Consider the following 22,654-nt stretch of genomic DNA (forward strand, 5'->3'; position numbering starts at 1 on the left):
TGCCCAAAGGGCTATAAACTGTACATAATCTTTGATCCAGTAATACCACTATTAGGTCTGAAAGATTGAAAAAAGGAGGAAAGGACCTCATTATACAAGACTATTTTGTAGTGGTAAAGAACTAGAAATTGAGGGAGATATTCATTAATTGAGGATGACTGAAAAAATTATGGTATATAGTTGATACTATTTACACTGTAAGAAATGATGAATACAATGATTTCAGACAATGCTTTTAAAGACCCACATGAACTGCAACTGCTACAGAGTGAAGTAAACAGAACCAGAAGAACATTGTACACAATAATGGCAATATTGTATGATGATCAACTGTGAAAGACTTAGGTATTCTCAGTAATATAATGATCCAGGACAATTCTGAAGGACTTATGACAAAGAATGCTGTCTTCCTCCTTAGAAAGAATTGTTGGAGTTGGAATGCAGATCAAAGCATACTATTTCATTTTAGTTAATTTTGTTTTTATTTTGGGCTTTTGGTTTTTATATGAGTATTTTCCCACAACAATGATCAGTATAGGAATATATTTTGTATCTTCATACATGCATTACCTAAATAAAATACTTACCATCTCTGGGAGCGGGAAGAGAAGAATTAAGGGAGAGAAACAATTTGAATTTTATGATTTAAGAAAATGTATGTTATAAATTATTACATGTATTGGAAAAATAAAATAATTCAACAACAACAAATTAAAACATTTTAAGTTTTGTTATAATTGTTCTGTCATCATGGATCTCCTGAAAAATTGCAAGACCACATTTTGAGAATCTCTGGTACATACGATTTAGTAATAGAATAGATTCATAGAATTTTTGGAGCTTAAAGGGACCACAACCACAGAGATCATCCAAGAAAGGGTTGTTTCTCCCTTATTGTGTTATGGATCCCTGTGACAAGCTGGTGAAACCAGTGGACTGCTTATCAGAATGTTTTTAAAATGCATAAATTAAAAGACATAGAATTACAAAGGAAACCTACTTTATTAAAATATAGTTATGAAAATATTTTTTAAAAGTAATTTATAGATCCCAGGTTAAGAACTTCTGATCTAATAAATTGGAACCACAGAATCTTAGATTATGAATAGAGTTCAGAGGTCATGGACTGCTAGCAACATTCCTCCTGAGTAATCATTGGCAACTGGTTTTCTAAGCTATACTTGAACTTACTACCTCCCAAAGCTGGAAAAGACATTAGAGATCTTTGCTATCCTAATTTTTCTCAAAAGCATAGTCCTGTAATTTTTACCTACTCAGAAAAATAGTAAGATAAGTTACATTGCTTAACTAAAAGGTCCTTTAAATTTTATTGTCTTCATTTTTCTTGAATGCATATATAAAATACTATTATTGCTTACCCCTATTAAGAGTACCATTTCATGGAAACATTGAACATACCATTTCAGAAAGAGGGACAACGCAAGATATTTGAATTTTGTCAAATTTAAGAAGAATCTTATTGGAAAAGAAGCAATATGTTTTATGACTGAAATGATCATTGTTATTTGTTCAAATATTTTTACTGCAGAAAATGAAAGATGGCTAATTCCTAAAGCATCTGGGAAGATGCTACATTTAACTTATTATTTTTTTTTCCTCTATTGATGCTATACATAACTGCTCTTTTTTTTTTTTAAAGGAAGTTTACCGGAATTCCATGCCAGCCTCTAGCTTTCAGCAACAGAAACTTCGGGTCTGTGAAGTATGCTCTGCTTATTTGGGTCTTCATGACAATGACAGGCGACTAGCTGATCATTTTGGGGGGAAACTACACCTGGGATTTATTGAAATAAGAGAGAAACTTGAAGAGTTAAAGGTATTTTGGTTCTAATACTCTATATACAATTTTCCTTTTTTTTTTTTAAACTCTTAATTGATAGAATGTCAGTCAGTAAGCATTTATTAAGTACCTCCTTGTGCCAGGAACTCTGTTTAATCACCGGGGATTCAAAGAAAGCAAAAGACAATTCTAACTTTCAAGAAGCTCATGGTTTAATCAGAGAGACAAAATTAAAACAAACAAACAAACAAAACTTCATGCAAATGAGCTATGTACAGGATAAATTGGAGATAATCAACAGAGGGAAGGCATTAGAATTAAGGGGGAAATCCCTAAAGGCTTTCAGGATAATGTAAGATTTTGACTGGGACTTGAAGAAAGCCAGAGAAACTTGGAGTTTAGAAGTTTTAATTTTGGGAAAGTTGATGATTTCCTTGGATCACAGTTCTACTTAGTTTGTAGTTTATTCTCTTAATGTGTTTCCCTCACTATTAGATTGTAAACTCCTTGAGAAGTAAGTTCTATGTAAATCTACATATGTCCAAAACCTGATACTGACCTTATATATAATGGACACTTGAATTATAGATGGGACTCCTCCATTGGATGTGAGCGTACATCATCTGGCTTGAATGGATCTTCTAATTCTGAGTGATTCTGTGAAAAAGGATTTCTCAGTTGATATACATATTAATCATCTTGGGGAGGTGCAGCCTTTTATAGGTTGTGCTAACAGACCTGTATCTTATAAAGTGTATTAATAGTTAAGGCTTGATTTAGAAAATGTTAAGAGTACAGACATGATAGAAAGTTATTTTCAGTAATGCTATAATGCTTCTAGTTGAATTCACAATCATACTTCAATTTAACTCCCTCAAACCACAACTAGAAAGGAAAATGAGGGTAATTCTTATCTTTTGTTTCTTGTTTCTTAAAGGTACCAGGCTACTTCTTTCTGCCCTCTTCTTTCTTCCCTGAAAGAGGATTTACAACTCCTCATGGCTTCTTTAATAGGTAGAGTAGGTGAAAAGTCCTAAAGAAACTAGCAGCCCTTCCTGAGGGCAGAGCTTCCTGACAATCACATAACTGCTGCTGCTATTGCCCCTCTGCCCTGCTCTAATCTGGCTTTACTTTTCAGGGTTTCCTGAAAACTTTGTTTAAAAAAAGAAAAAAATTCATACCTGACTACAAAATAAGACTGAGATTTTTTGCCATGTGATCCTGAAAACATTCACCACCTCTGGGATAGTGTGTTAGAACCAGAAAGACCTGAATTCAAATCCTACCTCAGATGTTTACTTGCTTTATAACTGGGCAAACCACTTAACTTCTGCCAGCTTCATTTCCTTCAACTGTAAAAGAAGAGGGATAATAATAGCACTAATTCCTAGAGTTGTGATGATCAAATGAGATGACATTTGTAAAGCATTTTGCAAACCTTAAAGTACTGTATAAATGCTAATTATTATGACCTATTTAAAATAACATTCTTTTTGAAATTAAATTTTGTTTCATCAAGCATTTATTTTTTTCCCTCCCTTCCATCTTCTTTCTCTTCATCCCTGTACCATCCCAAAAGCAGAGAAAACAAAAAATTTTTGTAGTTTATCTCTAGTCAAGCATTACAAATTCCTACATTGACCATGTCCAGAAAAGTAAAATAATATTTTTAGAACCAAATTCTAATGTTGATAAAGCATTTGGATGATATTAGAACTTAATTTACAGGATTTAACTCACATTGGCAATACAAGATAAAATATACATTTCAGTGGAGTAAGTCAAGAATAAGTTCTTATACTGTATATGATGTCATTTTTCTACATATTGGTTAGTTTTGCTGATACATCTTTAGGTTTCATAAGGGATAGCTCTCTAGGAGGGGGTAAGGAAAGGATATAATAGGATCTTGATAAACTAAAAGCAAAAAAAAGAAAAAATTGAAATTATTTTGGCAAAAAAGAAGGCTTTGTATCAAAATCAGTTTGCAATCATCATTGCTCAAACGTGTATTTATTTTTCTAGAGAGTTGTAGCTGAGAAGCAAGAGAAAAGAAATCAGGAACGCCTGAAGCGCCGAGAAGAAAGAGAAAGAGAAGAAAGAGAGAAGTTGAGAAGGTATGGAATCTGCATGAAAAGATAAATAAGTTTGGTTATTATTAAACTCAAATTTTTTTGTTTCTGTAAAGTATGTGCCTGGGCGTGATAGTGAACTCCTATAACACCAACTACTTGGGAGGCTGAGGTTGAGGTATATCTTTAGAAGTTCTGACCTACTGTGGGCTTGTGAATAGTCCATGCATTTCTGTTCTTGGCAAGACATGGCAACACCCGATCTTTTTTGAAAAAAATTTAAAAGGTTACCAAAGTATCAAGAAATACAATTTCTGTAGATCTACTAAAGGGTATGTGATTTTTTTTTTAACCCTTCTGTCTTAGAATTGGTACTAAGTATCAATTTCAAGGCAGAGGAGCAGTAAGGGCTAAGCAATTGGAGGTCAAATGACATGCCCCAGGGTCACATAACTAGGAAGTATCTGAGGCCAGATTTAAACCCAGCATCTTTTGTCTCTAGGCATGGCTCTCTTAGCCACTTAGCCACCTAGATGTTTCAAAAAAGAACTTTTTTTAATGTAAGTATGTAATTAGTTGATCATTTAGTGCTTTAAAAGTTTAATATCTTTTGAGATGAAATAATTAAGAACATGAACTTCCTTATAATTCTTGTAAGGGCTAATAACTTTGTACTAATTTGAAATTTTTTGTACTCAAATTTGGGATTCAGATTTTTTCTTTTAGTTTTTATTTAAAATAATTATAAGCATGCTACAAAGGTTTTTAACTCAAATTCACTGTATTTCAATATGAGATGAGGGAAATAGATTGAATTCCACTTAAGTACTCATATCTGTTAGTGGAATTTGAAGGAAGAACACCTTAGAGAGACAGTCTTAAAGTAGTTAGAGTTTTAGGAGATCTCATGACCTTTCACTTCAGGAAGAACATTTATATCCCTGAGTAATAGTGCTAGTAATAAAAATTCTGGTGTGTGGCTCTAAAAGTTAAGATTTAGAACCTAGGGTTTCTTTTAGTCTCAGAATATTCATGGAGAAAGTTCAAAGGAAAGGAAAGATTTTTTGTGTGTGTCCCATTCTAATCTAAAAGAGCATTGAGTTATTTACCAAGAAGGTAACCTAGGTAGGTTCCCAGATGGGAGGCTGCTGGATTGTCATCATAATGTGTCCATAGGGAACAGATAGGTGACTCAGTGGATTGAGAGCTTAGTCTTAGCCACTTTCTAGATGTATCACCCTGGGCAAGTCACTTAACTCCTTTTCCCTTGCCCTTACCATTCTAATGTTTCTGAACCTATATCCAGTATTGATTCTGATAGTAGGTAAGGGTATTTTTTTTAAAGTATTCTTAGAGACTCTTTATATCTGGAAAGGGAAAAAAATATTTGTCAAAAATATCATTATAATGTTATATTTTCCTATTTTTCCTTATTTATTACCTTTAGCTTAAACACAGCTCTTTTTTTTTTCCTTCTTCTAGATCTCGATCACATAGCAAGAATCCTAAAAGGTAAGTAGCATATAGCTAGTTGAGCTTAATTTTGAATTTATATTTAAAAAGGTAATTTTATAGACTGGGTTTAAACATAGAATTTGGAGGAAATGTCAACATATTCTTCAAAGACCTTGGTCTACCAACCTCACTCATGATTTGATTTTGCCCAGTCATTGATAATTCCTTATCTTCCTCTCTATCTTTGTCTTAGCCATCTACTGTTCTTCAGGACACTCTATGATGTTGGCACTTGGGTTTTGATCATCTCTTTAATTTCTCTTTCTCTTTAATTATCTGAAGTAACTGTTAAATATCCATATTATAGATACTTCAAAAACCTTACCCTCTTGAGTTTCTTACCCATCCTAAGGTGGTAAAAGATATTCATAACTTAGCCCCATTATCTTTCAACAATTCAATTTCCAACAATATCGACTCTCAGATTTTCTTCTTTTGATACTCGCCTCCTGCCCCTTTACTTTTACGATACTCCTTTGCTGTCTTCAAGGACCTCTAGTTCCTTAATATCTTTCTCTTTGCCAGTTTAAAATCTTGTCCTGATTTTACTTCTAGCTCTTTACAACTTAGCATAGCTTTTTCATTGTTGTTTCCCTCATCTGTTTTTTAGTCTCTTGCCTCTTTGATGTATTTTGCTAATTCCAGTCACTTCTCTCTGGCTTCTCTGCAACTTCTATTGAATCTTACTTTTGGAAGAAATCACAAAATAACCCCAAATACTTCAAAATGTTTATATTCTTTCTGACCTTAGCTGTTTTCTTTTCTTTTCTCAGCATATCTTTTCTCTTATTCAAAAATCTCCAAAATTTAGTATCTTTCTCTTGTTTGTCAACTAAAATATAAACTCATCCTGTGATTTAGTGTCATTTACTAAATCTTTACTATATCACTGACCACCTTCCCAGTATTATTTAATATTCTTTTCACAGGAAGAAGAGGAGTGCATATATCTTTAAAGCACTATATAAACTCTTTGTTATTACCTATTCTTGTTGAAACTTTTGTCTTCTTCCAAATCCAATTCAAGTATCACCTCTTCAATGAATCTTTCATTGATCCTCTCAGGTAGGAGTGATTCCAATGCTGGAATCACTTTTGCCTTTTCATTTGATCCCTCTAATCTAAATCATTTTGTTACCTATATACACTTCATATTCCTTCATTTACATTATAAGCTCTTCAAAGGTAGAGACTGGAATTCTTTTCACTTTCGTATCCTTGGTGCCTAGCATTATTGCCATACATGTAGTATTCACTTTAATGCTTTAATGCTTGAATTCAATTGAATGAGAATGGAGGGATTTAAAATCTCTGCAAAATAGCACACTATTATAGCTTCTCAGATTACTAGTATCTTGGTATATTATCAGTAGAGTCTGAGATTCTTAGCCTAGGAGGTCCAGAGAGAGTATTATACATTTAGAAGTAGAAACTATAGAGGCTATCTACTTCAACTTTCTCCTTTTTAGATGAGGAAACACCTTTAAGTAATAGAGTTGGGAGGATTACGTTATTGGATTTTTTTCTCCCTTTGACCTTTATTTTAGCTCTCCCTTTGCTTCTCTGGTCACCATTATATGATGCTTTTCAATACTCAGTGATAACCATCATCTGTTTTTTGGTTGTGTGTACAAAAACATAGCACATGTTTAGCATTCAGTGTGTTGAATGGGAAGGAATTGTTCCTTAGATTTGAGTATTCTGAGTATTAATGTTTAAGCCTGGCCAAGACTATCTCAGGAATGATGTATGTTCATTGGGAGTTTGATCATGACAGCAAAATATTCTCTGGGTCAAAGGAAAAGTCAAATTGTAGGAGTAGAGCCTTGTGTGAAAAAGAAAAGTCAAAATGTGCTAGAAAATGGGGAAAGTGATATCTTTGGACATGGCGGAATTATCTTTCTTATTGCAGGTTTGGAAATGGTTCGAAATGCTATTCCTTCACTGAGATTTTAAAAATCTTTTTATGTGAATGAATAAGAAAGGAAAAGAAGTTGTTAAGAAAATTTGGAAGGTTTGTCATTGAAGGAAGTGAGTCTATATTCCAAGAATGTCATTACGTGAAACAAGCATTTACTAAGTGAAGTTCTGTTAAGACATGCCCACTATCCTTTCTGTCCTGCTTCATTGGAAACTACCTTTTTCCCCTGACATTTATGAAATAGAAAAGGTGACTGTATTGTGAAAATTAAATTTAAATATAGTCTGTATGTAGACATTTAAAGGTTTTAGATGTCTTAATATAGTGGATAGGGAGTTGGCTCTAGAGTCGAGAAGATCTGAGATCAAATCTAGTCTCAAAACACCTATTACTATCTGACTCTAGGCAAGTCTGTCAGCCTCGGTTTCCTCATCTGTAAACTGAAGGATATTAAAAGCACCACTTCCCTAGCAGGGATGTTGTGAGTCTCAAATGAGATATTTATGAAAGCATTTAGCAAGCCTTTAAGCACCACATCAATGTTAGTTAGTCAGTTGTAGGATAGTGGTTATAGTTGAATTAGTATTTAATTGTATGGTCTTTTTCTTATTAGTTCAGCTTGGCTATAGTTGTTTTGGGGTGTTTTTCTTAAAGAGAGACCTATTCAAAACCTGTTGTGTGAGTCTATTCATTTTGTTACAGAGAATGACAGGAAACATGTTCAACTTATTAATTTATAACATATAATAGGGGATAGGTGGGTAGCTCAGTGGAGTGAGAGCCAGGAGGTCCTAGGTTCAAATCTGGCCTCTGAAAACTTCCAAGCTGTGTGACCCTGGGCAAGTCACTTAACCCCCATTGCCTAGTCCTTACCACTCTTCTGCCTTGGAACCAATACACAGTATTGATTCCAAGACAGAAGGTAAGGGTTTTTTAAAAAACATATAATAAATCATAATATTTATGTGTTTAGAATATTAATACATAACATTAATTCCTTTGATTCCTCATCCTTTTTTCTTCGTGTTTAAATTATATCCATTCTTCAAGTTCCCTATCTCTGTTGTGAAACATTCCTAAAGCTCCAAACCTGTAAATCTCTAAGTTTTATTTCTAGGAAAGACTAGAAAAATACAATAATAGCAACAGTGAAAATTTATTTCAGGTGAATAAATAAGGTTTTTGCCAACAAAGTCCTTGGCATTGTCAAATGGTTCAATATCATAAACTGATATGATTTTATCAGTGGAAATAACATTAAAGAAGACACATGAGATGTTGTTTCAAGAAGGCCAACTGCCTTGCTACTGTACCTTAAGCACCATGGAAACTTTCCGTATATGTTTAGAATTGTTAGCTTCTATTAGAATGTAAGTTTTTTGAGAGCACGAATTGTCTTAGTTTTTAATTTGTATCTCTAGCCCTTAGCACAGGACTTTACATAAAAGTAATGCTTAACAAATGAACCTTTCATTTAGTTAGGTTAATGTTTTTTTGAGAATCTAATAAGATAAATATAAAAGCTCTTGAAAATATATATTGAGTATCTTAAAGTCTAGAAATTAAAAAAAATTTGATGAGGGTATCTTGAGTTCTATTCTAGAAATTCATGAAGATTATAAAATGTTTATCATCACTAAATTTGAATAAAATAGTATAATTTTGTCAGACTTTTTTTTTTGTAATTTTTGAGACTGTCCAATTGCTAGTACAGAAGAAAATGAAGTGAAAGATGAAAAGACTTTTTGTCAGATAATAAATTGCTAAAAATTTTGGGTTCAATAGTCATTACAGAAATAAATTTGCTATTGCTATGCACTTAGGACCTCGTTGGAAAAAGATACTGCAAATCTATTAAATGATATTTTCAAGTATTTTATCCCAACCTAGAATTCTCTGTGAAGCTCATTCCTTTTCATGGATTAGCCATTTAATAATGCTTGTTGAATTGAAATTAGTCCCTTTTGAATCATGGTGTTTATTGAATGATTCAACCTCTTACCCTTTTAGTCTCATCTGCTTCAGTTTCATCTATTTGTCCAGTATTTGAAAGAAATTCATCTTCTTGGAACCAAATTCTCAAATAAAGGAATAATGCTAAGATAGAAAGGAATGGTTAAGTTTAACTCAAACAAGTAGACTTTCTTTTCATAAAATCTTTTAATTTTTAAATAATTAAAAATTAGTTATTTGATGTAAAAAGTGATCCTAGTCATCATAGCTGAGATGTTAGTCTTCCATGTGGCAAAATTTTCATTCAAGGTGAGTTTTCCTCCTGATTCTTTCTTTTATTCTTCTCTATCTCACTTTTCCAACACCCAGTAAGTTATAACTTACTGACCTATCATTTTCAGATATTTGGGATAACTTTTTCTTATACCATGACAATGTCTCCTCCAGAATCTTTCAGATATCACAAATAGTAGCTTCATAATAACATCCTCTTATCAGTACTCATAGTTCATTTGCACTAGTCAATTAGCATTTTAAAGTTTCTGTTATGTGCCAGGCATTTGTGTTAAGTGCTAGAGATTAAAAACAAATAAACAAGCAAACTAGGGAAGGGGTTCAAAAACCTCTTCTCTCAAGGAGTTTACAGTATAAAGGAATATGCTAAGAAACCTGCCTGATGGGAAAAAACTCAGGTCTAGAAGACTTAATATCTTGCTTACTTTGTCATAATTTAAAATAATGTTGATGATTTCTACTGTTTTCACATTTTAAAGAAAATAATGCCACATGTATATTTTTTCTCTCCCAACATTTCTAAAACCTTTCAGAAAAAAATGAGGAGAGTAGAAATTTTCTCCCGTAACATTGAAATCATATTGATGTTTTCCCTGCTATGTTTTGCTTATAATTAATTATTACATCATGCCACATAATTATTTATGCTAATTGTATTTCGCTCATTTAAAATCCTTTATATCCTTCATTATATGGATATATATAGGTATATATATATATATATATATATATATATATAGAGAGAGAGAGAGAGAGAGAGAGAGAGAGAGAGAGAGAGAGAGAGAGAGAGAGAGAGAGAGAGAGAGAGAGAGAGGAGGTACTCTGTAAATATTTGTTTGATTAGCCTGACAATTCTGTAATGTTACAGAGTTTTGGTTCACAGGAGAAAATCCTTACCTTGATTTATATTCTCTTCTGTGTAAATGTTGAATACAAGTATTCCATTCATGTAATGTATACTTGAGTCTTGAATGTTTTTAAATTTAAATATTTAGAATATTTTTCCATGGTTACATGATTTATGATTTTTCCCACCCCTGTTCCTTCCCCCCTCCTGGAGCTGACAAGCAATTCCACTGGGTTATACATGTATCATTATTCAAAACTTATTTCCATATCATTCATATATGCAATAGTGATCCTTTAACGCCAAAACCCCAATCATATCCCCATCAAACCATGTGATCGATCATATGTTTTTGTTACACATTTTTGTTCCCACAGTTTTTTCTCTGGATGTGGATAGTGTTCTTTCTCATAAGTTCCTCTGGATTGTCCTTGATTATTGCATTGCTGCTAGTAGAAAAGTCTATTACATTCGATTGTGCCATAATGTATCAGTCTCTGTGTATAATGTTCTCTTTTTGCTCTGCATCAGTTCCTGTAAGTCTTTCCAGTTCACATAGAAATCCTCCAGTTCATCATTCTTTTTTTTAGCACAATAGTATTCCATTACCATCAGATACCACAATTTGTTCAGCCATTCCCCAATTGATGGATACCCCCTCCTTTTCCAATTTTTTGCCTCCACAGAGTGTGGCTATAAATATTTTTTTTTAATATTTTTCTTATTATGTCTTTGGGGTAAAAACCCAGCAGTAGTGTTGCTGGATCAAAGGACAGACAAAATTCTTTTAAAACCCTTTGGGCATAATTCCAAATTGTCCTCCAGAATGGTTGGATCAATTCACAACTCCACCAACAATACACTAACATCCTGATTTTGCCATATTCCCTCCAGAATTTGCCTCCGTATTGACCAGTCTGCTAGGTATCAGGTGGAACCTAAGAGTTGTTTTTATTTGCATTTCTTGAATTAGAAGGGATTTAGATTTTTTTTTTCATGTAAAAACTGCCTACTCATGTCCCTTGACCATTTGTTAATTGGGGAATGGCTTGATTTTTTTGTGAATTTGACTTACTTCCTTATATATTTGGGAAATTAAACCTTTGTCAGAAAGTTTTGTTATAAAATTTTTTCCCAGTTTGTTGCTTTCTCTTGGTTGCATTGGTCCTGTTTGTACAAAATCTTTTAAATTTGATATAATCAAAATCATTTTACTTGAGTCTTAAATTTTTGAAGCATTGAGTTTCTGATTTCAGTGGCATGACAACTCTTTATACAGCCCATTCCATTTCATTGTGTGTTACTCTTGTCCGTGTCTTCTCATTAATACTACACAAGAAAACCACATATGTGCTAAAGATCCTCTTGGTCTCTTTATGTGTTTCAGTGCTTTATGCTGTATCTCTTAATATCACAGGTGTGTGTGTGTGTGTGTGTGTGTGTGTGTGTGTGTGTGTGTATGTATATTTATCTGTTTGACTATCCCACTTATTGTTTTGGTCACACATTTCTGTGATGTGTTATGGATGATCTTTCTTTTATATCAAATTTGCTAATGTTATTTGTGATGTTATTTGGTGCTCTTCATGCCTAATACCTCTATCTCAATCTCTTGTTTTTAAAATATTTATTGATTCTCCTTTTGACTTTGCTCACTGGCAAATGATTCTCCTCTCTCTTCCCAGTAAATACCTTTTCCTCTGTGAGAAGGATGTACAGATTTGCCAAACAATCAGCTCTTTGGGCATGGCTGGTATTATATTGCTTGGATCACAATTCTGTTCCCTTTCTGACAAGAGAAGAAAACATGTCTTTGTTGTTTAGCTCTTTTATTGAAAAGCACTTGATGACCTTGATGTGAGGCTTCTTTCTGTTTTAATGTTCAAGTCTCTTGACACTAAGACACATTTTGCAGCGCATTTTTTATTGGGTCTCCTTTTATGCACTTTTGCTCACTAATGTGAGGACCTTTTGTCACCAGAAAGGTGATGGTGATTTGACGAAACTGGGTAGAACTGCTGCTTGGTTCTGATTTTGCTTCTCTTTTTTTTTCTACCATGGAGAATAGATTGTCTTTATACTAGAAACTACATAACAGAAGTGACTAGCTACAAGTTGATGTTCAAAATAAATAAAAAATATGATTAAAAGCTCACATACCCATGGTGAATTCAGGTTATCTGACTCCGATGAGTTAATAGCCTGAATAGTACTGAAGAACCTGGTGTTTGTAATCATTGAGCCATCATCAGTGATATTTGAAAAATCAGAAAGAACAAGAGAGATACCAAAGGGTTAGAAAAGGACAAAATGTAAAATTTTCAAATAAAGCGGAAGGGAATAGAGTATAAATTAATAAGCCAGCGAGCCTGTCTTCAGTTTCTAGGGAAAATTTTGGAATATCCAAAGAGATATTTGTCTAGAAAAAGTAATCTTAACTTCATCTAGAATAAGTCATATCAGGCTAATCATATTTCATTTTTTGATAAGTATTATTTAATTGGTAGAAAAGGAGAATGCTAAGCAAATAAGTGGCATAATGGATAGAGAACTAAACTTGGAATTTGGAAGACCTGAATTCTTGCCTCAGGACACAAACTGATCAAGTCACTTAACCTCTCACACTCAACTCCACATCTGTAAAATAGGGGTAATAATAGCACTTGCCTTATTAGAATTGTGAGGATCAAATGATAAAATTTTTATAAAAGGCTTTGCAAACCTTAATGTGAAATGTAAATACTAGTTATCATCATTATATGAAGTTTACCTAGATGTTTAACAAAGTACCTGATAAAATGTCCTTTAGACTTTTTGCAGAAAAGGGAAAGAGATAGTGGGCAGACAATTATATAATTAGATTAATTCAGAACTGGTTAAATGGCTAGACTCAGTAATTCATGTTTCAGAATCAGCTTGGCTGAAGGTCCTCAGTGGAATGCTTCAGAGATCTGCACTAACGTTTTTATCAGTGATTTGGGCATATTTGTCAAATTTACAGATGACCTGTAGCTTGTGAAGGATAGCTAAAGCACTGATTGATAGAATAGAATCCAAATTGATCTTGATAGGTTAGCGCACTGAGTTGAATCTAAGAAGATGAAATTCAATTGAGATAAATATAAAATCATACTTGAGTTCAAAATAGCTTCACAATCACAGAATGATATGAGGAGATATGATTAGATATGATTATTTGTTTGAAATATATCTAATAGTTTTTAGGGACTTTAACACATAACTTAAGTCAGTAATATGACATGTCAGTCAACATGTCAATCCAACTCTGGCCTGCTTTAAGGCATGGTCTCTAGACATAAGAAAGTATAAAACCCTTTGTACTCTTCTTTAGTCAGACCACATCTGAAGCAGGATAGTGAAATATTTCAAGTTCATGCCATATGAATTAGTTATAGAAACTAGAGTTGTTTAGCTTAATAAAGAGAAAACTCAAAGGTGTATAGTATGTAAAGGGTTCTTTTGTGGAGGTGGGATTTATTCTGTTTGTCCCCAAGAAGGCAGATTCAGAAACTAGTGGGAAGTTGGAAAGAGGGAGATTAAGACTTGTTTCAAAAAAAAAATTGCCTAAAAATTAGAGCTATCCAAAAATGGTATTCTTTCTACTTTCAGGATGCCTCCGGAGGTAATGGGTTTCTCTCTTCATTGGAAGTCTTCATATAGAGGCTGGGTGTCTACTTGTTGGGTATGTTGTAGAGGGGATTCTTGTACAGGTTTAGGTTGGAATAGATGGCCTTTTAGGACCCTTCCAACTCTGAGATTCTGTGATTCATTTTCTGTAGTTGAGATTTATGGTTGACATTTTGCTTATGTTCCTCATGAGCACTGAAGTGTGAAGAAGCCAAGTGTCCCATGAAATTTTGTTATTATATTTGAATACATAATAGATGTCAGTTCCCTTTTTTGTGTCTACAGGGAGAGCCTTTGAACCCTCCTTCCATTTACCTTCAACGTCTTTATGTGATTTGGTTTTATTTATGACATAAATGTCAACATTCTTATGATTCAGTTCCTCCACTAGAATGTGGGCATATCTGTTGTTAAACAAGGATCTTCCAATCTCATTTAGGCTGTCAGTGTTAAGATGTATTTATAGTTGTTCTAAAAGCTTGTCCCATGCTAGCAGAGTAAGTAGAAACTGTTATTTTTTATTCCTACTACATGACTATATCAAAATTTCCTTGATTTTGTAGTTATACATATTCTTGGTGGTTTTTCACTCTCTCTTGTACTTAAGACAATAATATTGAAGTCTGCATGTGTTATATTTTTTTGCTGTGCTAATTATTCTGGGTTTTTAGGTGTGGATGATTCATTGGCTTAGAACCTACTCTTATGAACCTGCAAGAATCATTGATTTGCGAGTTCTCTCCTGTGATGCAGATAGAAGCCTACCCATGCCTACATACTCTCTGTTACTCTTGTTCATGTCCTAAAAACTCAAAATGGGTTCACTGTTTGAACTAGCAGTGCAAGAGGCTTGCCTCACTTTTCCTCAACATTTCATTTCTGTCAGTGGAGCACTGTCCATCTCCCTGTCATCCTTGACTCTCCAAATGTGAGCAGTATCTTCTCTTTCTTTCATACCTTGATGGTATACCTTTACTCTGGTTCTTCTTTTAGAGGTCCTCATTTCTTATATTTTGCAGATACCGTGTACTTTTCTTTGCCTTCTGGGTCATAAAATCAGCAAAGACCATTGATGTTGGCAAGATACTATGATTTTTTTGTGATAACAGCAGCTTGGGTTCATTGAAGGTACAGGGTATTTTCCCAATTGTGATATAGCCTGCCCCCTTAATAGTTAATTCATTTCAATTCAGCAAGCATTTTTTAAGTAACTAGTGTGCCTAGGAAATTTTAGAATCTCTTCCAACTCAAACATTTTATGGTTTTATTGCATACAGTACTATTCTTAACTGTCTTTTCAGAAAGAAATCATCATTTTGATCCTGTAAGTACTTTGTTTCTCTCCACAGCTGATGGACCAAGAAGTAATTCTCCCTTGTTTCCCAAATTTCTGTCATCCTAGTCATCTTTAGTCAGGCCCTATGCATTTTAAAGCACTCGTTAGCTCTTTATTTTTCTGGAGTGCCAACTAAGATTGTAGAAATGGACTAACCTGAGATTATCATATAATTTCACATTATAATCTACATGTTATGATTTTATTTTCTTGTGTAGATTGTTATACCAATCCTTTTTGGGTGTTGTGGATTTCATTATTAGTCTCTTCAGTTATTCTAGGGCTGAATGCCTTCAGGAAGCAAGGAGGAGTACTTAAGGGACCTCATTGAAGGAAACAAACTTTTATTAAGTGCAAATATAATCTTATTTGAGCCTATCATTTCTCTTTTCAGTTTCATCTATAATTGCTCCCAGGTTAACTTGAGTTACTTTATTTCATTTTTCTTTTTTTTATTCTTTTGTGAGGAGATGGCTTTTTATAATTTTCCATCTATCCATAAGATCCTACCTATAATGTCCTTGATTTTCATATCTCTGTATTTTTCAGTTAAGGTAATTTCTGTGTTCTTTTAACATTTTTATGGAATTTCTTTTGCAGTATTTTCTAAGAAATCGTAATAAACTGGACATTTTTTTATACTTCAAGAATGAATTAATAATGTACCAATAGCGTCTCTTCTGAAATGGACATTTATGCTGTTGGGTTTTACATATATAAATATAATATAAATATGTATATAAATAAATATAAATGAAAAATAAATATATGCATAATATTAAAACAAATGGTTAATTTTAGAGGGCTCCATAATTGTCCCTATTTTGTTTAACATTTTGTCAAATGACTTAGATGCATAGGTAACATGCATATCATATTTTTGGATGACAAAAAGCTAAGAAGTTTAACACATTGGATGACAGTCGAGATTCAAAAAGATCCCAATAGTCAAGAATGTTGGACTGAACTGAATAAGATTAAATTTAATAGGGATAAATATAAAATCATCCACGTATGTTTAGAAAATCATAATCCCAAGTAGCACAGTTAATCAGCAATTAAACATCTACTATGTTCCATTTGATATACCAGGCACTAAGGATGCAAATATGAAGAATGAAGAAATTAATTAGTCTTCTCAAAGATCTTATATTCTCATAAGATGATAGAGGTGTGATTAGGGAAAAGTTTGTCCAAAAGTGATTGGGCATATGAGCCAATAGTGTGATACTGGCACCAGGAGTTCTGAGGCACTCTTGAGTGCATTAAGAAAAGGAATAGTGTCTAGGATTAGGATAATCCTCTTGGAATCGTCCATGGTCTGATAATATCCATAGTACTGTGTATAGATCTGAGTGCCATATTTTAAGGGAGCCATAGGTAAAGTTTGGAGAGTGTTCAGAGAAGGGCAGCCAAAGTGATAAAAGGCCTTGAGTTCATGCCAGTGATAATTAAAGGAAAAGGGGATACTTAGCTAGGAGGTAGAGATTGGTAACACATATTATAGTTGTCTTCAAGTATTTGATGGAAGAGGAGCTTGACTTGTTTTACTTACCAGAGGGCAGAATTGGAAGCAATGGACAGAATTTGCAAAGAACTAAGTTTAGGATTTATATAAGGAAAGACTAATAAGAGTAAGAGATTTCTAAAAGTGGAAGGGGCCACCTTAACGTGGAGCAAGTTCTCCCTCACTGGAGTTTTTCAGGGAAAAGCTGGATGGCCACGAATTTGGTGTGTTAATAGAAAATAGAAAAGATTTTTTAGATATGAATTGAATTAGGTAGTCACTGAAATCTTTCTCTTCTAATTATGAGGTTCTATGAACCTATTTATCTGCTTTTTAGAATAATAGTAAAAATATAGAATTTTGTATAGTACTTCAAAATTTGCCAACCACTTTATTATTTTATATATTATATACTTTGTTTATATTAATAAATTTTCATTATTTATAAATATATTTATATAATATTAATCTCATTTGATCCTCACATCCTGTGAGGATGGTGCTAATTATCCTCATTTTACAAAGGAGGAAACTGAGCCTGAGAGAACTTAAGTGACTTGCCCAGAGGGAGCCATGCAACTAGTAAGTGTCTGAGACATCATATGAATTAAGGTTTTACTCAAGTCACTCAGTATTCTATTCACTCTGCTCCCTAGTACTTTTCTATTTATCTGTTGCTTATTTAACTTGATATATCAACTTTCCAGTTTCTCCTTAGCACTGGCTTGAAGGTACAGAGGGAGACTTTTTATTATTTTAGCCTTTAGGGGAGAAAATGGAAAATTAAATTTGAATTTCACCTGATATTATTACTATCTTGAGCTTCTCTGCCAATGAACAGATTTAGTGAAATAACAGCAGGGTTTCATAAAGATACTCTAAATCTCCTCTTGTCTATTTACAGGTCCAGGTCTCGAGAGCATCGTAGACATCGATCTCGTTCTACTTCAAGAGAACGAAAGAGAAGAACTAGATCTAAGTCCCGTGAGAAACGCCATCGTCACAGGTCACGTTCTAGCAGCCGAAGCCGAAGCCGAAGCCACCAGAGAAGTCGTCATAGCTCCAGAGACCGGAGCAGAGAGCGATCCAAAAGAAGGTATTAATTTTTCTAACACTAAAATGCCAGTTCATAGCAATGCCTTATACTCTGTGAGTTTAGAATTTTATTACTTAACTAGATGTTTAATAATTGAGATTTAAGAATAAATTACAACTATAGCCACATTTTTTTCTTTAAGTCACAAAGCATATTATTTGTATTAAAATCACAAAAACAAAAGGCAATTAAATTATTGGTTATTGTTTTCTGATCACAAAGATCTTTATGTTCTGGATAAAATGTTACTTGTATGTGGGTGCACACACAGTTCATTCTTCTTTAGCATGATAACCATTCCACTCTTATCATTATGGAGGCACCCTTTTGTGTAAAGAACACTATAAAACTCTAAGGAATGTAAAAGAAAAGACAATCCCTGCCCTCCAGGGGAAGGAACCATCTGTACAACAGGAGGCATGAATCACTTTTAATTTTTTTTAAATTGGTATGATAGAGGCAGTAAGAATTCAGCATCCATCTATAGAGAGGATTAGGTTATACTGAGTGAAGAGGACAGAAGCCAACTAGGAAGCAGCTGCTTTGGATAAGGACCTGGATTAGGATGTGTCTCTGCATATGGAAAAAAAAAATAAGTAAAAGCAGATTTAAGAGATTGTAGGGAAGGAATTAATATGAATTAACCATTGGTAAAACGGATGACAGAGTGTGGGAGAAGGGTGTAGAGAGAAGTTAAAATTTAGTTGCAACTTTTTTTGAGCCTGGGATTTAAGAATGGTGATACTTTTGGTAATAAAAGGGAAATTTAGAAAAGGTTGTTATAAGGAAAACAATCTTGGATTTCAGTATATTAGTCTACAGGAAGTCATTGAGATTACATGAAGGTATAAAAGATTATTTTAGACTAAAATAATATTTATTTGCAGAGTAGCCATATTCTGTCCAACTTCACCTCATTTTCTTATGAGAAGTACTCAAAATCCTTGGGCCATATAGCTAAAAAGAGTACAAAATTTTTTGGAATTAGAAAGAAGAGAACATCACTCCTAGTTTATAATAAAAACAAAGGATTCTTAGGCTTAATTTTCAGTGATGTGAAAAGAAAGTGGCATAAGTTCTTGGTTATAGTCATTAGTATATTGTAATGCTATAAACTGGTGTCTCCCACACTCCCCCTCTCCCCCACCCCCCCCCCCCACCCCCCCCAGAACAGTGGAGTTGAAGAAAAGACTCAACCAAAATCTTTAGATGCTTCATGGTGGTATTGAAATGACCCTTGGATTCTTGAAAGTTATGTTAGTGGAGCACAAACTCTTCAATCCTACCAAACTGGAGAGAAGTTTTGGATATGGGCCCAATGTCCCATTCATTGTATATCAGTTTTCTAAGAAGAGGTTTGCCTCGTTATCTGGAAGTTGATAAATCTTTCACCTCTAACAAGATAGTTGTCATCTATATTGATGAAGACACATTCTTGAAGTATTGAAGAAGACTGTGGCAGGAACTTGTTGAGTTTTTGAATTGACAGGATAGAATTAGGGCCTTAGGAATGCAAAAAAAAACCCTGATTAGCAGGAAAAATGCTTTAGGGGAGAAGCTTTGACATGGCATCCATGAACTTGTTCCTTACGAACCTTATTTATTGCATTTATTTTTCTAGCTCAGCTATCTACAGCAGAATTCTGTCTTTTCTGACGTATTTATATTGATATTTTCCCTCGTGTTCATTCTCATACTAATTTGCTTTGTAAATATCCTTATTCTTTCATTTGTGATTCTGGGCTGCCTCTATTTAGCATGCCAAATTTGGGTTCTCAAATAATGTTTTTCAGATCCTCAAAAGAAAGGTCTTCTGGAGATAAAGAGCGGTCATTAAGAGACCAAGATCTAGCATCTCGTGACAAAGACAGGAGTTCAAGAGAGAGATCACCTCGAGACAGAGAGAGAAAAGATAAAAAGCGTTCCTATGAGAGTGCTAATGGCCGTTCAGAAGAAAGGAGGAGCTCTGAAGAGCGTGAAGCTGGAGAGATTTAACAGGCTGTACATATCCTCAATTCTTAAGCTTCCTATGGAGTTATATACTATTGTTTAGTTTACAGCTGTTCATGGTGACCCAGCCGTTCCAGACACCAATCCAACTAAGCTAGATGTACAGTATCTAAAGTTTGGCTATAACTCAATCTGAACTGAACATCTTTTCCTGGATGAAGTCTAAAATTACATCGCTAATTTCTGGTGAACCCGTATACAATTCTGAAAGGTTACTCTATTCACAAGTGCAGTTTTATGTAGTAAGATACAGATCTCAATGTTTTATTTTCAGTAGAAGTTAGAGTGAACAAATTGTGTTACTTGCCTTCGGCTTTCTTGAACATTTGTAAAATTCTTCTTTTCTAGTCCAAATAGCAGCAGCTTTGGGAGTCTTGTTTTGATTTCTTCCTCTGCCCTTCTGTTCTACCCTCCCACCTGCCATCCCAAATTGCAAAGTGGAGTGGGAAGAGGAGGCACCATATAACCTGGGTTAGAAATTTCTGTTCCTACCGATTGATTACTAGTTGGTTACATTTCAGAGGATTTATTGCTGGGGTGTGTGTTCTGGAGAAAATGGAAATGTTTGTTTCTTTTTCCCTTTTTTAAAACAGTGCCTATTTAGATTTGGAAGTTGAACAGCTGTTGCATTACATCTTTTGCATTTTTATTGAAATTTTGAAATCAAACCTTGTCTTGATTTTTCTGTTACATTGAATTGCTATGTTCAATTTGTTGGGGGGAATCTTTCTTAAGCACTTCTTGCCTTTTTTTTTTCTTGTGGAGTGTAAAGGCTACACCTCTTGTTTTTAAAAAAGATAATAAAATGAAAGCAGCAATCACTACCATCACCATCACCATTAAACAACCTGCATTGTTCAGTAAGTTGTCACTTAGCACTTTCTCCTGTGGACATTCCCTACTTTTTTCTTTGATAATTCCTTGCCATATAAGACATATAAAAGTAAGGAGACACCTGCAAAATTTCTGAACTCTGGGTGTAACTGTTTAACCCAGGCCATCTACTGCTTGTATTTAGGGGTCCAGGTCTATTACACCTGCCACAAAGGGGGACTTGGACCTGCAAAAAGAAGTGTTCTGATTCTTCAGTTTATTCAACAGCACAAAATGAAATAAAAACTGTTTAACCAAAGTAATGAAAGGAACAGTATTGGTTACTAAGAGTTGATTTCACATACTATAAGGTCCAAAAAAGTAGGAGGAAAGCATTACCTGAGTAAAGAAATCAATTCCAAACTTTTATCCATTGAAAATTGCTTTATAATTAATGTAATCCCCTGAGATGTCAGTTTTCCTAAAGAGAGGTGAATATCTATGGAATTGTAAGAACTCCATAGAGATTTTTCTAAAAAATGTTTTAGTTGAATAAAAATGATAAATGTAACCCAAATCTAAAAATTCCAGTCTTCCCGATAATGACTCTTTGCCGAAGAGCCTCTTAATTTTTTTCTTTTTGTCAATGTTTTCTAATTATATTATTATCATGAAAGCAAAAGGATAGGATCAGATGTGATACAAGGTAATAGAATCTTGAGCATAGGGAAGATAAAATGCTAGGTTGAGAAAGAAGCTAGATTAGTTTATGTGCCCAGGATTGGCAGGGAACTGAAAAATACTGCATTGTGATTCACTGTCAGATGGCTAAGACTCTTAATGCTTGTTTCTCTGCTGCCTATCTACCTCATCTGTTTTAGGGTAGCCAGTCCTTCTAAATTTGTGCTTAAATGAGTTAGATGAACATCATGTGTGCTCTTTCAGTGAGGAAATTGCTTCCTGGCAATCAGACTCTTCAACAAGTATCTTCAATATGGGAGTGACTTGAAGAGAGGTTCCTACCCTTCCGGTGGGTTAACATCGCCACCTTTCAGGATATTTTAACCAAGGGCTTCTTAGGAACTCAGGCTTATTGAAGACTGGACCACAATGCTAACCAATTCTTGGTGCCTTTGGGTACTTTGAGAAGGGCATTAACTCTTTTAGCTCATTAAGAAACCAAATAGAAAATTACCAGATAGACTACTCCACACTGACTTTGAGCAAGGCTAGTTTAGGTTAGAGAAAAATATGAATTAAAGAATATCTATATAAAATATATTAACCTAACACATGGCCTGGGTTAAATAGAGAGAGAGAGAGAGAGTGTGTGTGTGTGTGTGTGTGTGTGTGTGTGTGTGTGTGAGTGTGTGTGATATTAACCTTTTATTCAACCTCATTACTAGTTTTTGTTGAGTTTGTGGTGTACTAAAATCCCCATCAGTTTTATATCAATTGCTTTTATGTAGGTCTTTCCTATGCAATTTTGCTATGCAATTGACATTGAATCTTAAGTTTCATCTTCTTTCAGTCCATCATTTCAGCCTGTCATAACATTTTTCCGATCCTGATTCTGACATCAAACATATTAGCTATCCTGCCTAACATTAGGATTGTATGTGAAAAGGGTAATGGTTTTAAGAAAATACATGCCTAATTCTTTCCTTAAGGAAAGAAGATTCAGGAAAACATTGCTAATGTTGGGATTTCATCTAAAATATGGCACTGGCTATGAGTATTGCAATTTGTAGAGAGCTGGGAGGCATCAAGATAAGCTGGTAGGCTGAGTATTATTAGTAGTAAGAGCAGTGGTATTTCAATATAGGCTAGGGAGTGCTGTC

At 34.1% G+C, this 22,654-nt stretch overlaps 1 protein-coding gene across 7 annotated transcripts in view; it reads left to right on the top strand.

Moving 5' to 3' along the window:
- The window catches only part of LUC7L2 (LUC7 like 2, pre-mRNA splicing factor), a 64,718-nt gene extending 43,858 nt beyond the window's left edge, over positions 1–20,860 (top strand). For 6 of the 7 annotated variants that reach the window (XM_001367872.5, XM_007504407.3, XM_007504406.3 and 3 more), the window contains 5 exons: positions 1,661–1,837; positions 3,827–3,918; positions 5,356–5,385; positions 17,799–17,990; positions 19,784–20,860. In XM_001367872.5, coding sequence (XP_001367909.1) covers positions 1,661–1,837; positions 3,827–3,918; positions 5,356–5,385; positions 17,799–17,990; positions 19,784–19,985 — 693 coding nt within the window. In that variant the 3' untranslated portion in view covers positions 19,986–20,860. Of the gene's footprint in view, positions 1–1,660; positions 1,838–3,826; positions 3,919–5,355; positions 5,386–14,033; positions 14,107–17,798; positions 17,991–19,783 lie in introns of those variants that run through there. The other variant, XM_056799764.1, reaches the window with a different exon arrangement.
- Positions 20,861–22,654: the final 1,794 nt, after the last annotated feature.

Source organism: Monodelphis domestica, chromosome 5, assembly GCF_027887165.1.
Source record: "Monodelphis domestica isolate mMonDom1 chromosome 5, mMonDom1.pri, whole genome shotgun sequence".
NCBI lineage: Eukaryota > Metazoa > Chordata > Mammalia > Didelphimorphia > Didelphidae > Monodelphis > Monodelphis domestica.